Source organism: Corvus cornix, chromosome 2 (genome assembly GCF_000738735.6).
Source record: "Corvus cornix cornix isolate S_Up_H32 chromosome 2, ASM73873v5, whole genome shotgun sequence".
NCBI classification, from domain to species: Eukaryota; Metazoa; Chordata; class Aves; order Passeriformes; family Corvidae; genus Corvus; species Corvus cornix.
In genome coordinates, this window is record NC_046333.1 from 113,800,119 (window position 1) to 113,815,497 (window position 15,379).

Consider the following 15,379-nt stretch of genomic DNA (forward strand, 5'->3'; position numbering starts at 1 on the left):
ATAAAGCTTATTGTAATAAACAGAGCAGCACTCTCTGGAATAAAACTGGAGTCTATAATTCTTTGTTTAGTAAGACCAAAGAAAGGCTTCATTATGTGAGTTTTTGGACATAAGAATTATCTCCTGTATGTATAATATTTGCCTTTAATTCTGTTTGAATTAATTAATACTGGTACATGGACCAACTTTCAATAGGATGAACTAGACCTAAAAATTAATAAAATTGTACACACAGTTTCTACAATAACTACAATAACCTGAAATGACAATGGCTAACGCTACTTCTACCTCCGAAGGAATACCTGTCCCAGTGGAGGCAAGTAGCTGGAGAAGCTGATCTAATATAAATGTATCTGTTCTATTACCCTCTGGTAACCTCCTTACAAAAAACAATTCATAATTGCTCCACAGAAACTCTGACTAGAGGTCCTGCAGATTTTCCATACATTCCTACTTCCTGGACCATTTTCACATGCTATTCAAATCTAGATTGCTCATACTTGAAGTTTAGCACATGATTTTTCAGCTGTAACTCAAATACTGCTCCCTACAGGGTATTTCCTTCCTATTGTCAATCTTGCCCCCTGCCTTCCCCAGAGGCAGTACCAGCCTGTCTTCATATGAGCTTGAAGACTATTCACAGCTCATTTTCTTCGTTTCTTCAAAGAATGGGTCCAAACTGAATGCAGTATATCACAGAAAGCTCTCAAATTCTGAAGACACGTTCAGCAGTTTTCTTTACAGGATCCAGCTTCAGATTTTTTTTTTTTGTTAGAGGCTACTTTTCTTTCTTGAAAAAGTTGCAGCTAGCATGAAATTTGTCAAATTTGCTTAGACTGTTCAAAAAAGTGTTTGAGAGTTCTCTTCAGATATAAAGACCAGGTATTTTCTTGCTGTTTTTTAAAAATGGAGTAAGTGTTAAATTAAAACACGAAATAGCTTGATTTCTGTATTTTTCCTAGATTTCTAACTTCAAGAAAAACAGAACAAACTAGAATGCTGAAAATAATTCCATTAAAACCTAGTAAGGAATGTTTTATGAGTACAACTAATAGCCTTTAGACTGAAAAAATGTTTCCCTTTCTCAGTAATTCATTTAATGTAACAGAAATCCTGTAATAACATTCCAAGTACTAAAAGGAGTTCCTTTTTGTTCCTTGCAGAAGTAACCCACAAGTTCTTCTGCAAAAGCCAGTAACCTATGAAGATTTTCACACAGAATGCCTTCTGACCTCATTTCAAGTATCTCAATAGAAATAAACACTGGTATTTAAGTGTTGATGCGTATTGCAATTTCAGAAGTGCATTTAAAAGGAGGGGGAGAGGGAAAGAAAGATGAAGAGACAAATAATAAACTTATCTATGAAAAAACTCATTTTCTAAATAAGGAATTGAAAAGATAAGAAGTTCCTATGCCCAGTTAGAAATCAAATTTGAATCACTTTAGAGACCAATGAACTGCCAATTCCTCCTACGTGGCTAAGTATTAATCACAACAAGAATAACCTTCTATTTGTCTTGTACGCAGTGTTTCTTCCATTTTATTTTACTCTGAGATGACAAGAGATCAAGAGTTTGATTCAAGAAATCTACAGAGAGCTTTAGAAAACTGTCCAATGTGTTTTGAGTTTTACTGTAGCATGAAAACTACACCTAAGTAAATCCTGTGCACTGCACTGACATTCTGAATTAAAAACGCTCCTTTAAAAATTATACTTTTAGATGTCTTGCTATCCTTTCTTACACCTGGTATGAAATGTAACTTCCCACTATACAGATATCAGTTCCTACCAAACTTCTAGGTATCACCTGTCACTTAAAGACACTGAGATCACCATGGCCAGTCCACCCAAAGGATGTGTCTGTTTCCTACACACACAGGAATTTTTTTTAAGACTTAATATTGAGACCTGCTAACAAGGATAAACTGAGAATAAAAAAACAGGAGAAGAATTTATAGTCCAGGGCCCTCTGTCACTACATTCTTTTTCCTTCCATAGGCATTTCCTGTATTTGAGCATTTCATATGGTGGCTGCCTGAATTTCCAGCTGCTAGGCAGAATTAGTTTCACACCTTACAAAGCTGAGAGGTGCAATTTTCCCAAGCCAATCTAGAAGTTATTGCTAACATTCCCAATTATGTTTAAAGTGCAGGCATATTTACCTTCTTGTAAACTGGCCTTTGATCTACTGTTGCTGAAAACTGAGTCATGGTGCCCTGGAAATTAACACCCCCTACCCCAAGCCTGGATGCTCTGTGCTCTTTGGGAAGAAGTCACTCTCCAGTCCTGTGAATCTTTTTCCAGGAGAAGACTAAGGACCTCTGGAAGGCTATGAGGTTATCTATTTACCACTTGCCTTAACACTTAAAACATTTCTTAAGTTAATAAAAAAACATTTTTAGATTTTAACAAACTTAAATTTTTAAGCTTTTCTTATTTTCTCATGAGGCTTAAAACATGCATTGCACAAATACTTACCAATCTTTGATTTAATCTCTTATTTTCTTCTTCTTTCAACTGCAAAGTCTAAAAGAAAATCTTAATCTGATTAACTGGTTATTATACCTCATACAGTACAAACATAAAAAAAATAGTTATTGTACAACTAGAGCCCAACTACTTGTACAATACCACATCTTTCAGTGCTATAACAATTATCAAAATATCTTTTGAAAAAATACACGCAAAAAAAAATTTAAGTCTAGCAATTATCCCAGTACTACAAAACCCACTGCTAAACTATGTTTACCTCCATACTCATACTTTTCTTTCAGTTAGAAAAACATGTCACTGACAGAATGGCAAAAGAAATGTAATGTATTACTATGTTATAGCTTCTGCCCATGACAAATCCTATGTAATCAGATGACAGAATAAAGCATGTACGTGCTTGTAGTCAAAAACATCCAGGCAGCTGCATCATACAGTGTCACAATCCACTAACAGAAAGCATTCCTGTTCTTTATTTGGTCACAGATTTTAGTCCAAGTGATCCTAGAAAGCCAAAAGCTAAAGACACCTTTTTTCTTTTTTTTAAGTAAACTTAAAAGACAACTGAGATGAAGTTAGATATGACTGAGCAGTTAAAAATTACTAAAATCTGAAATACTCCAATGTAACTACTAGGGGTTAATCTCACATTTTACCAAGAATACAGCCTACAATACCCACTTCCATGAGAAACTAGTCAATCAAAGAAATTGCAACTTTTTTTTTTCTATAGAAATTCTCTGGATCAATGATCTGTCACTCCTAAGAAGTGGTATTACACTATAGTCATTCATACTAAAGCCTACATGAACACAACAAAGATAGGCCAAGAGTAATCTTTTAACTGTTATCTTCAATTACTTCAGTGAATTATACTGATCCAAGAGTACAATGAAAAACATTCCCTGAAATCATATTTATAATCATATTCATAATCCTTGCAGACACTATATTGCATCAGCATATATAACTGACCACAGCACAACTTCACATGTATATACTTTTTAAGAACTTAGTTGTAACACTTAACCTCACAATCTACTCACTCTTTCTAACAACATTATCCTCTGCTTCTCTTCAGACATATGGACATTTTCACTAAAAGAGAAAGAAAATGGATAGGTTAAAAATGAAACTTTTCTTCATAGCAAAAGTTATCTTTTCCATACCCACCTGCCACTGTCACTCAGTGAAGAGTGTTATGTATTTGCTAGCACAGAGGGAACAGCATAGAAAGAAACAGTAAGAATCAGCATCAATATTTCTGGTTGGTGTTTTGGATTTTTTTTCTTTTCTTTCAACCAATGAGGTTCTTTACTGCAACAAGCCAGTGAATTTTCAGTAATCAATTAGTTTATCAAGCTACATGGGGGCATTTCTTGGTATTTTGCATCATTTTCAAGACATCAGGATGAAAGATACAGCTCTGCATGCTTTGACAGTTAACCGCCAATATTGCAATTCAGCTCCATGATGTCCCATTTTCCTAGTCTGTAGCTTAAAGGCTGCTGGGGAGTAGCTTGAAGTGCCCTAGTACTCCCTGGTAGAGACACTAAATTGAACTTGCTACTTGTTGCCATTTACATGCAATAAACTGAGCACTGGGGCACAATATAATAATGCTAATATCCCAAGTAATTTCTTAAGAACATAAACAGTAATCTGTAAACCAGTTATAATGTATTTTAAAAGCAGTTTAATAGGGGAGAACAATTTATTTTCTAGTCCAAATAGATTTGCTTGCAAAAAGAAAATGGACAAGTTTTGGGACAAAACATGCTACAAATCCAAGCAAAATGCTCAGCAAAGCTAACAGATTAAGCCATACTAATCATTACTTCATTTCAGTTAAAAGGCTGTTTAGCTCTCATGTAATAGGAAGCAGTCAACAGAAGCCTGTGAAAGTTTCTGTCTAATCATACACTGAGCCATAATTTTTTTGTCCACAAGCTTTATTTTTTTTTGTACATCTGTTCTCAGAGTGCAGGACTAGAATGATTAGAAACAGCTCTTTTTCTAAAGATAGGATACTTCCTTGTTTTATTATCAGTGCAAGTTCAATTTGGCAAGCACAAACTGCTTTCATCCTCACTTCCACAAAGCTATTTAGTGCTCTGGGTATGTGATTGTGAGTCAGGCAGCATCGGTTGTGAAGGACACTGACTAAACTTAATGTTAAGTACATCTAACAATTCTACTTTTACTCCTCTGGTAAAAACCTTGCTTCTCTTTTGTGCTTCCCAGTCAGGTTCATTACTTCTGTGAAAAGTTTGGAGGAGAAGTCTGGGGTTCTTCAAAAAGCTAGTAGCATTGAAGTGAGACACTATTCAAAAGGTACACCAGTAACATGCAGCCTCCCAGCTCATTCACTATTACAGTTTGACTTACATTTTGTATACGTAGGTAAATTCTTTTATGTCATGATTGTGGTGCCAAGTTTCGCCTTGAGGCTGCATACTTCAAAGTCATCAAACCCACACATTCCTGATGATCGTGACACCACAATTGTACACACATGTACATTTAAAAGAATATTTTCAGAAGACCATCAAAGGCAGGAGGAAAGTTAAACATGCTCATCTGTACTTCACACCACCCAAGAGCACACATTTCCAGAACGAGAGCATGCTCTGAGTATTTCTACTCTAATGACCCATACTTACTGCACAGCCATCATACTGGTTTCCATCGTGGAGTCCATTCTTCCTTCAGCCCCAAAATCAGCAACCAATCTGTCTGTGTCAGTGGGCACATCAGCTGCACAGGCTCCACAAGCTTCTGACACTGCTGCCAAGTAGGTTGATGGAGAAAAATTACTACTTCTCAGTTTATTAACTTCTTCTTCAAGCTTCTTCTTCTCTTCAAGTAAGCGAGCACGATCTTCAGAAAGTGTTTCAATCAAATCTATGACACAAATAAACAGAATTTCTTTTAATTACAGCAGCACTAAGGCTGAAAACCAATCTGTAGAGAATGGAACAGTCCTATTCGAGAAGATGAATACTTCTTGAGAACTTTGCTTACCCTTATCTTTTTCTTGCTGTTGTGTAAGCACTTTTAATTTGTCACTAAGATCATTAATTATGTTTTCTTTTTTCATTTTCTCTCTTGCCAGAACAGTGTTAAAGTTGGTCTGAAAACAGAAAGGAAGTATTACTGAAAAAAGAAATGTACTGTAAAAATGTAATGCAAAATAGTACAAATGACAGCATGCATTTCAGTTTTCTGCATTATAATTAAAAAAGAAATTAAAACTTTTTAACTTATTGCTTTGGTGAAGAGATAAAATGCCTGTACATTTTATTTTTATGTTTCTCTGTAAAACTTTTTTTTAAATTAATTTCATTTTTAACCCTCTACTTCCCTCAAGCCTGATACACTAATTTTAAAAATTCTAAGTTGTGGGTTTTTATTTAAATATAATACTTTATATTCCAGTTAATGTAAAACAGTTGAACATCCTATATTTGAAACAGTTACTTGAAGGATTAAAATTATTAAGATAAATCTGAACTGCACCAAGATATGTTACATACAATGAAAAAGAAAAATACTGTTATCAATACACTACACACTGAATTAAAAATACATTTCAAGTCATGCATTAATTCTTCAGTGAACAATTAATTACTGCAAAAGGTACACATGAACCCTGGTTAATAGCTTGAATAGGTGAACATAAAAAGAGGCCAGCATAGCCTTCAGTACCAGTCTGACAAATCTTTCTGCTTCTTCAATCCTTCTACTGACCATTATGCCCTAGGCCCTTTTAGGGTGCTGCTGAAGAGACAAAACCTGCCAACAATCATCTATTTAAAGGATATTTCAAGTTAATTTTAATTTTTCTGTGAATTTTAAGATTGTCTTGATATATGTCTATCAACTCTCAGTCTTAAAATGCAAACTATTTGGTGGGCTACACACCTTACATAGGGCAGAGCAGCCTTTGTTATACGTCTGCATAACAAAACTCTCATACCACAAGCATAAGTGACACCTCTAAGGAAACTTCACAGACGAAAGAAAACAAAAACCAAAAAGGACAGAGGCTAAATACCCAAATACCCAAAACATTCAGTTACCAGCAGAGCCAGTGAAGTGAACTGTCAGCACTGACTGATACACTGTTTTTCTGGGTTTGGGGTATTTGTTTGCTTTGGCTGGAGTCTGTTTGGGGGGGAGTTGGGTTGTTTGTTTGTTGTTTTTTTAAAAAATTCCAGCTTCCCCTGGAATTTGTTGTCAATGCCTCAGAACCATCCCTTCCATGTTCTGCTGAAAAAATGAAGAATACTATTAGATAATGGGGAAAATGGAATACTGAGGAATATTGTGATGAAAAAATAAGTCTAATGATTACCAAAGTAGGAAAAAATTCCTGTTAGATTTACTACATAAGGTTAACTCCAGTATTAACGCTTGAAGGCCAAGAATTTCAATAATATTTCTTTCTTTATAACCATCTGCAATTTTGTGTTCCCTGCACCCAGTGATTCATAGCATTCATTCACCAAGCTGGCCGATCACCACCCTGTCTCTTTGTCCTTATTTGATCCTACCACAGCCACAGTAAGGAGAGGTGCTTAAAACAGAAAATCCTTTCTCAGTGTTTAAATGCAACAAAGCTGTAGATAATAGCTGTTACTAACAGAGATTTAATTTAAGAACTCAAGACTCATCTACAGAAACTAAGAGGCTCACGATGTTCTGAAAGGAAATAAAGCATGGATACGGATGTAAAATATTAATCCAGTGCAATGTGATTTTTGTATCAAGATGTGGCATGCATTGTGGCTTTAAGTTTATTATGTAAAATGCAACATACTTTGTTTGAACCTCAAAATACACCATATTTATGCTTTGAACCTCGAAACACCACCTTGTCCACGCTAATAAACTTTAAAAGCCAGTAATCAGCATCCCAAATCAATCAGTATTTCAAATAATTAATTTAATGTTGTCCACAAATTTTGTAATAACTGGTATCTTTCTGCAGTTAAAGAGATAAATGAATATAAATTCCAAGCATTTAAGCAAAAGAAATCAGAAAAACTGAATCTGGATTGCCAGTTGTTTGATAATTGGTTTGGCCTTTTGGTTTGTTTTCAGTGGGTTTTTTTTGGTTTGTTTCTTTGCTTTGGTTATTTTTTAATGCTTAAATGTTTGATTCCATTGACACATTGTATTCTGGCTTCAGATAAGTACATAAACTTAGAATGTGGAAGTGTTACACAGCAAAAGAGAAAATGCTACTCTAACTTCAAAACACCAAAAGAACACAATTGTCATGGGAGCAAAAATAATTTTTAAAAAATCAGCTTTACCTGCTGCTCTGCAGTGAGAGATGTCCTGATGTTCTGCATTTCTTCATTCTTTCTTTTCTCTTGTTCTTCAAGTTGCTCTAAGAACTTCATTTTTTCTTCCTGAAGCTTCTCCTGAAGTTCAGCAACTAAGCTTGATTCAGCAGTTGATTCAGCAGGAGGACTTAAAAGAAAATGTTTAGGCTTTAAATTTGCAGCATATACCAAGCCCCACAATACATGAAATAAGCACACACGCAAAAGTCAGAAGTTTATTTTGACATATTTCTGAAATATTTAGTAAGTACTGTATTACAATTAAGCCATTACTAACTTCAATTCTACTTTTTAATCATGAACATCTCACCAATTCTTACTCTTGGGCATTATGTTTTTTGTAGCACAATGGCTTTAACTTTGAAGTTTTGTTGCAGGGCAGAACTTTTGTTTATACTTTTTCCTAACATAACAGAAGGTGTGGAAAGTGGTAAAAAGAACAAACAACGATTGACTTCATGAAGATACTTAGTATGTCAAAATGCAGAGCCTTCGGAACTATCACATAATGAAAACAATTCAGCAGTAAATCCGATGTTAAGGAATCCAGACGTGAAATTCAAAACTCTGGACTGCAGAACCTGAAGGACAGCACTAATGATCGTGAAGGAAACCATAAGCAGTCACAGAGGCAGGAAGGAAAATGACCTTAAATGGCTTTTGAAACAATGTTACATAGGCCTAATATTTTTCAGCACTGAAGCAAAAAACTAACTGCACTCTCCTCTGCTTTGGCTTGAGTTATCAAGAATCCCCCCTGCAGAACTTTAGAATAGAGAAACCCCTTTTTTGGGCAACATTTGTGAAAAAATGTATTATTTAAATTTCCATTATTCATCTGCACCAGAATCATACTTAAACCATACTGACATTAAAATTAATCATATTTAGACCCAAAGCTCTTAGCTGAACTGTACCAAAACAGGAATCATCTGCCTTTCAGATGGGCTGCCTGGACTACTGACTGCAAATGACAGCCAAGTAAAGGATATTGCTGTTCTGCAAAGGATGCTACCACATTACCAGTTTTTACAATCTCATCACTGTAACAGGCAGTAGGGTTAGATATTTAATCTGCAAAGGTCTTAACAACTACAGCAACAGTGACAATGTCTATTGTTTTCAAGATACTAAAAGCATCTCTCTTCAAATTGGGGTTTCTTTGCAAGCAAACACTTGCACTATTCTATGATGACAAAGGAGGTACTTAACAATACTGTTACTGCTCTACCACATGGGCATATACTGAATATACAAACTATTGTGCAGCAGCTAAGCACTCAAAAAGCCCATAAGAAGCTTTAAATAAAAGAGTTCTGAAAGCCAGCTGAAGTTCTTGGAGTGGCTAAAAAGCCTTTGACATTCTAGAAGTCAGAAGTAAGATAAGCAGGGAAAAGAAAGTCATGAAACACTCAGGCAAATCTTTCTTTGTGCCACTGAGAAAACATTTTCATGCTTGATTAAATTTCAGTTTATTTCTAAATGAAGCCCAGCTAAGAGAGAGAGAGAGAGCACGTGCTCTATGGAGAAGCTTCACTACTTATGATGGTCTGACAGAAGTGGCTGGAAAATACCAAAGCAGTAATTCAGTTTTCAAAGCAGTTAGGATTCCTATTCCGCTTTTAACACTTTACAGTATTATAACTCTTTTAACTAACCAGCAGAGTCTTTCAAATTGCTTAAAAACAAATCATTAAAGAAATTGTGGCTTTCAGTTGGCTAGTACTACACAGTGTAGAAAGAGTAACTAGAATTACAAGTGCATTGCAGTTTTATTATCTTTCCTAATCAAAATTACTTCATTTTCAGACACACCAAACCACGTTAATTTTTATAACATGGTAATGCATGGATAGCAAACATTTCTTTGTTGCCTCTAAATTTTTTTTTTAGTTTTCATGGAAGTTCAAAAACTAAATTCTTGACACCAGTGCAATACCCAGGTCAAATTTAACAATCCCTTTCTCTGTCTGTACCTTCTGAATGGCTAATGTAACATTAGTCTTGCAGAAAACAACACCTATCTGGCAAACATAGTCACATGCCAAATAAAAGTTGTTTTCTACCATTACAAGTTAACTGCTAAACAATGAGTGAGGATAACAAATCAACTCAAGTTACTGACACAGCTTAGGGTTTTAGGAATTCAAAAATCAAACAACTAAACAGTGACTTTGAAATATTAGGACAGATTTACTTAACATGTATGCCCTTTGGAGATAAAACAATAGAATATCTTGATTCCTAGAGAAAAAAAACTAACAGCAGAATAAAGGCATAAAAACAAGCCTTAGGAGGCAAAATGTATTTCAACGTCACACTAAAAATTAAATTACTTGGCAGAACTTGTAACAAACTAACAGCACTTCTTTAGATTGAAGCAGATAGTATTTCTTTGAAATACATTCTGTTTTATCCAATTTGGATAAGAATACACGCAGCTGTGCTCAAAAGTTCAAATTTAAGTGTAGGTGGATTTTTAAAAAGTCTGATGACACAGCTACATCTTTTTCCTGTTGAGTCAAGTTCTTCAAATTTCTACAATGCGTTAATACACAGAAAAGGAAAAACACAGAATTTATCATTTTTCTTCCCATTTCACCATATATCATTAAGTAAATATTTTCTTCAATTAAGAAGGGCTGTTCTTAAGTTTCATTATATCCCGATCTTAATTCAAAGAAGCCGTATTACCTTAATGCGTTTTTTCATACACTGACATGCAAACATAGACACTAAAACAACATCATATAATGATGGATTTGCGCCCATGTGAAAATCCTGAGGTAGCAGACAATTCCAGTGAAGCAGATATTCCCATTTCCCTTGGACTATGCTGTGGGACTCTGCATGACCACCCCTCTCCTACCTTTTTTTGTTTAACATTACATTGATATTCAAAAGTTAAAAGCTAACTGAAGACTGTACTCATTTTTTGAAGTATTCTTGCTTTTATGCCGATTCTGTCCACCTTATTGATCTTTTCCCATTTCACATACCTGGTATAGCCTAATACCTGGGAAAAAGTTCCTCTAGTAAAATGTTTTACAAACCAGATCTATCGGCTGCATTGATTCATACTACAAGAACATAAATGACAAATGCTAGCATTTAAAAAAAAAATTTGTTACTAAGCATTGGTCACATTAAAAAATTCTATTTCCATTCTATAACTTCATCATCTAGGCTGCTGGCAGGCATTACAAACTGCTAAGTACATAAGAGGACACAGAAAGAATAATTCTATGCATTCTTGGCAAGGGAAAAATGTATTTTTCTTTCTAAAATGGAAAATCTCTGCAGAAATTAATGAAGAAAAACAATGATGTTAGGACGTTCTTTAAGATTATGTTGCACCCTTGTGTTTCATTATGCAGCTCAAACTGAAGACCCTAAAATATGTACGTGGGGCAGCAAAGTCAATGGAAGTCCATGTAACCATGGCACAGTTCTCAGTCAATCCTGTATAAATTCCCACACAGGTTTTCATGCCACCAATATCACTAGCCTGGTGTACAGCTAGCCAGTAAAGAAAGTTATCAGGCTAACCTAAAAGCCAGCCACTGCATGTTCTCACAGTGCCAAGAGCAGAGCAAGGATGGGAAAGGAGAGAGGGGCTGAGACCAGCAAAATCAGAATTTCAAGTAACTTGCTATTGTGGAAACACTCCTTCAATGTAACATTAAAAGAATGAAATAGAACAAACCTTCACTGCTGTCTCAAAATAATACTGTGTTACATATTTTACAGTCTTTGAGATTAACTACAGCCATGGGAACATCACTACCTGGAAAATGAAAGTAACTTGTATAGAAACCAATACAGATAATCACTATTAAAATACAGAGGTTTTACTTACTGGATAGTGTGTCATGAATATACTACACTGACTACTTTAAAATACTAGGAAAACACAGTAACTTAATTCTTACAGTACCTCCGATTCACTTGCATCTCAAGTTGTTGTATTCTGTCCAAAAGCCCTTTTTCAGCTGCTTCCCTCTGTAATTCAAACTCTTTACAAGCAGTTTGTACTGCATCCTCTTTTTCACAATTGAGCTTCTGAATGAGCAACTGCCTGTCTTGCTCTTGGTTAGATACTAACAGTTCTTTCTCTTCCTTTAGCTTATGGATAATAGCTTCGTATTTTTCCTGCTGCTCACAGAGAGACAACTTTTCCGTTTTTTCCTTCTCTAGGGCACTCGTTTCCAACTCTAACTTACTTTGTAGTTCTGTTATTTGCTCTGAAAGTCTTTTTTCTGCCTCAGCAGTTTTTTGATGAAGAAGCGTTACTTTATTTAATTCAGTTCTAAGCAAATTTGATTCTTCTTCATATCTATTTACTAGCTCAGAAATACACTGATCTTTCTCAATTGTCATCAGAGTCCTTAGTTCTGATAAGCCCACTTGATATTCATCACTGCTAATTTGTATTTTATTGTTTAATTTATCTATCTCCTTTTTTAAGCTTTCAGTTTCCTTGTCAATTTGAGATCTTAAGGTCTCTTGTTGCTGGTTTCTGCTTTCTTCCAAAAGAAGCTTCATTTCATCAGTTTCTGCCTCTTTCAGGGCAAGTTCAACTTCTAATTTGCACCTCAAATCAGACAGATCTGAAACCTTGAGCTGTAACTCTTCTACTTGTTGTTGTTTCTCTTGCATAACTACTTCATGAGATTCCTGCATTTGTTCAAGTCTATGCTGGTTCTCTTTTTTTAATTTATCCAAACAGTCCTTGTGCTCAGCTACGACCTTCTCAAATTCCTGTAAATGCCTGGCTTGTAGGTTGCTCTCCAGTTCTTTTAAATGGCTTTGCTCTAAACTCTCAAGTTCTGCCCTCAGGAGTTGTAGTTTCTCCTTGTTTTCAACATGAAGTTTTTTCAAGTCTTCAAGTACTATTTCACGTGACTGTCTTAGTTCCTTAATTTCAGAATTTTGTGTCTCCATTTGGCATTCCAATTCAAGTAATTTCTGGTCTTTTTCATTCTGAAGGCAAACTACAGCTTCTTTCTCATTCTTTACTATTGCAAATTCATTGTTCTTAGTCTGAAGAACTTCCTCAAGGCCTAACAGGTCACCTTTTAACTTTTTGATTTTCTTTTTATTTTCTTCACCATCCTCCAATAGTTTATTAATTTTAGTTTCATATTCACTTTTCAAACATTGTAATTCATTTTGATGTTTATCATTTAGTGTTTTTTCAAGTGAAAGTTTTACCTTCTCAATTGTATTTACTATTTCTAAGGAAGTACATTTTAAAGAATTAGAAAAGTCACACTGTTCTTTTTGTACAAGTGTTCTGAAATGGCAGAGATCTTCCTTTATACCTCTTAAATGTATCTTTGAGTCTTGAGCAATAACCCTACACTTCTCCACACAAACACTGAGAGAAGCATTTTCTGCTGAAACATCCTTTACACAAGAACTTGTATCTTGCATACGTCTACTGTCTATTGCATTGATAACTGAAGAATAAAGAGATTCCACCATCATTTCCGGGCTTTGTGGGTCACTTATTACATTAGGAGACACTGGATTTTCTTCTATTACAAATTCATTTACTGCTGACATAAAGTCAGATTCTGGACTTTCTGCTAATGAATCCAAGTCTAATGATCCTTGCTTAAGAGCTTGCTCCAAGTTCGGATGGGCAATGGTTTCAAAATCAAACGTATGAGCATCAATGCTGTCTGGAGACAATTCTTCTAATGGAGCTGGGGGACACACAGGAGGACACAGGGGACCCTGAAGACTGAGTGATGGAGGAGTTCTTGAAGAGGTAGCAATTGCGGTTCCTGTAGTACTTTCCATCCTTGGTGTAGTAGCAGATTGTGGCGATGCTTGACTATTGGAGGCCTACAAGTTATAAAGCAAGAAATAAACACTTGAAGTGATAAGCAAAACTGTTAATATTAAAAATTAATTTTACATTATCAGGCAAAACAAGAACTTAAAAAAATCAGCCTTATTATTTGCAACAGTCCAAAATATGTACTACTAAAACTAAAGCAAAAATTGCAGAAAATCAGGGAGATTTCCATTAGGTTTCAGAAAAGCATCATTTGTAAACACCTAAATACTAAATGCTCACCTAGCCAGAACTCCTATGTAGAGCACACCCAACTGTATCTTACCAGTCAGAAACAGGCTTTGGTTCCTAACAGCCTATTTATTTCAGTTTTCCTAATAATTTTGTTACTAAAACATTTTTATTCTATTATTGCCAATACTATTATTGAAAAAGCAGCCATTTTTAAAATACACAACTAAGGTTTACAAAATCTTTACTACAACAAAACTGTTGTCTACTAACATATCAAAAATATGTATCAATTGTTCTGCATGTGAATGTAGAACTAGTACAATACAATGAAGGGCACATTCTAATTAAAAACAACATTCTGACTTTTCAGAATGCAAGACACACAGCAATCACAGCCAGATTGGATTTTTTCCCCCTTCATGTGCTCCCATCGCTCCCAATTTTAGTCATTTTGCCTCTAAATCCTGGATATAACCAAAACTGATTCTGTAGCACCAGATCTTTCAATATTCACCTGCAAAGCTAATGGTTAGAATGATCACCCAGAATAATCCATGAGTAACAGCAGCTTGTGAATAAACATCAGTTAAAGCTTCTCCACCTTCATGGAACTGTCCCCAAGAAATTCTGATCAGTTGCAGTGATTTTGATTCTTAAAAGGCTAAAAACTTAATTAATTGGAAAATTGATTTGATTAGATAACACTTTAAATCTCATTATCATCAGTTATTGTTTAATACTATACCAATTATAAAACAAGATCTCCAGGACCAGTGCATACCCTGCTCTGACCTGCATGTTTGAAGATCAGTCTCTGGTATTTCAAAGACATCATACATTTCTATATATTTCTATATTGCCATGGAAATTATACTTCAAGAGAATTCTGCTGAAGTTTTATTTATCATAGCTATAATAGTTGTAACTCAGGCCAAGTTACCTGCACGTCTGTGCACCTGCAATTCAGTAAAACTCCATTCTGAAATGCTTTAAAAAAAAAAATCAACATCAGCCTTAGAGACTATGCAAACAGCCCATGTTCTGGGATGTTCAAGCTTTCTGTATGTACCAAAACTCAATTTATCTTACAGCATGATGTATCTGAAAGATATATTCAGTTACAGATTTTCTTAACTTCACAATTTAATAGATTAAACACAGTAAATCTACTGCTTGCAAATTTTTTTTGACAGAACAAGCAAAGTGTATAAAGTCTTCATCCTTTACTACCTTTATAACTACCAGAACCAGGCACAAATAAATGACCAGCCTGTACTCCTTTAGTATCTTATGCTATCACTTATCATTTACAACAAGGAATATAAAAGCTCTAATGCCAACAATACACCTGTAGATTCCTAAGACAAAAACATAAACCTTAAGCTTCAGCAAGTGCAGAACACATCCCAGTGCAAGCCAAAAGCAATGTACAGTCTCAGCATCCACCAAGGATGCATTCCTGAAAAAGTTTGTAATAGGATGGATAGTGAAGC

At 35.1% G+C, this 15,379-nt stretch overlaps 1 protein-coding gene across 2 annotated transcripts in view; it reads right to left on the reverse strand.

Annotated features, from left to right (window-relative positions):
* Nucleotides 1-15,379, reverse strand: part of RB1CC1 (RB1 inducible coiled-coil 1) — a 68,646-nt gene that overhangs the window by 6,540 nt on the left and 46,727 nt on the right. For both annotated transcript variants that reach the window (XM_039548477.1, XM_039548476.1), the window contains exons 15-20: nucleotides 11,784-13,699; nucleotides 7,814-7,973; nucleotides 5,517-5,625; nucleotides 5,156-5,396; nucleotides 3,539-3,590; nucleotides 2,481-2,528 (exon numbers count right to left, since the gene is read on the reverse strand). In XM_039548477.1, the coding sequence (XP_039404411.1) occupies nucleotides 2,481-2,528; nucleotides 3,539-3,590; nucleotides 5,156-5,396; nucleotides 5,517-5,625; nucleotides 7,814-7,973; nucleotides 11,784-13,699 (2,526 nt within the window). The remainder of the gene's footprint in view (nucleotides 1-2,480; nucleotides 2,529-3,538; nucleotides 3,591-5,155; nucleotides 5,397-5,516; nucleotides 5,626-7,813; nucleotides 7,974-11,783; nucleotides 13,700-15,379) is intronic.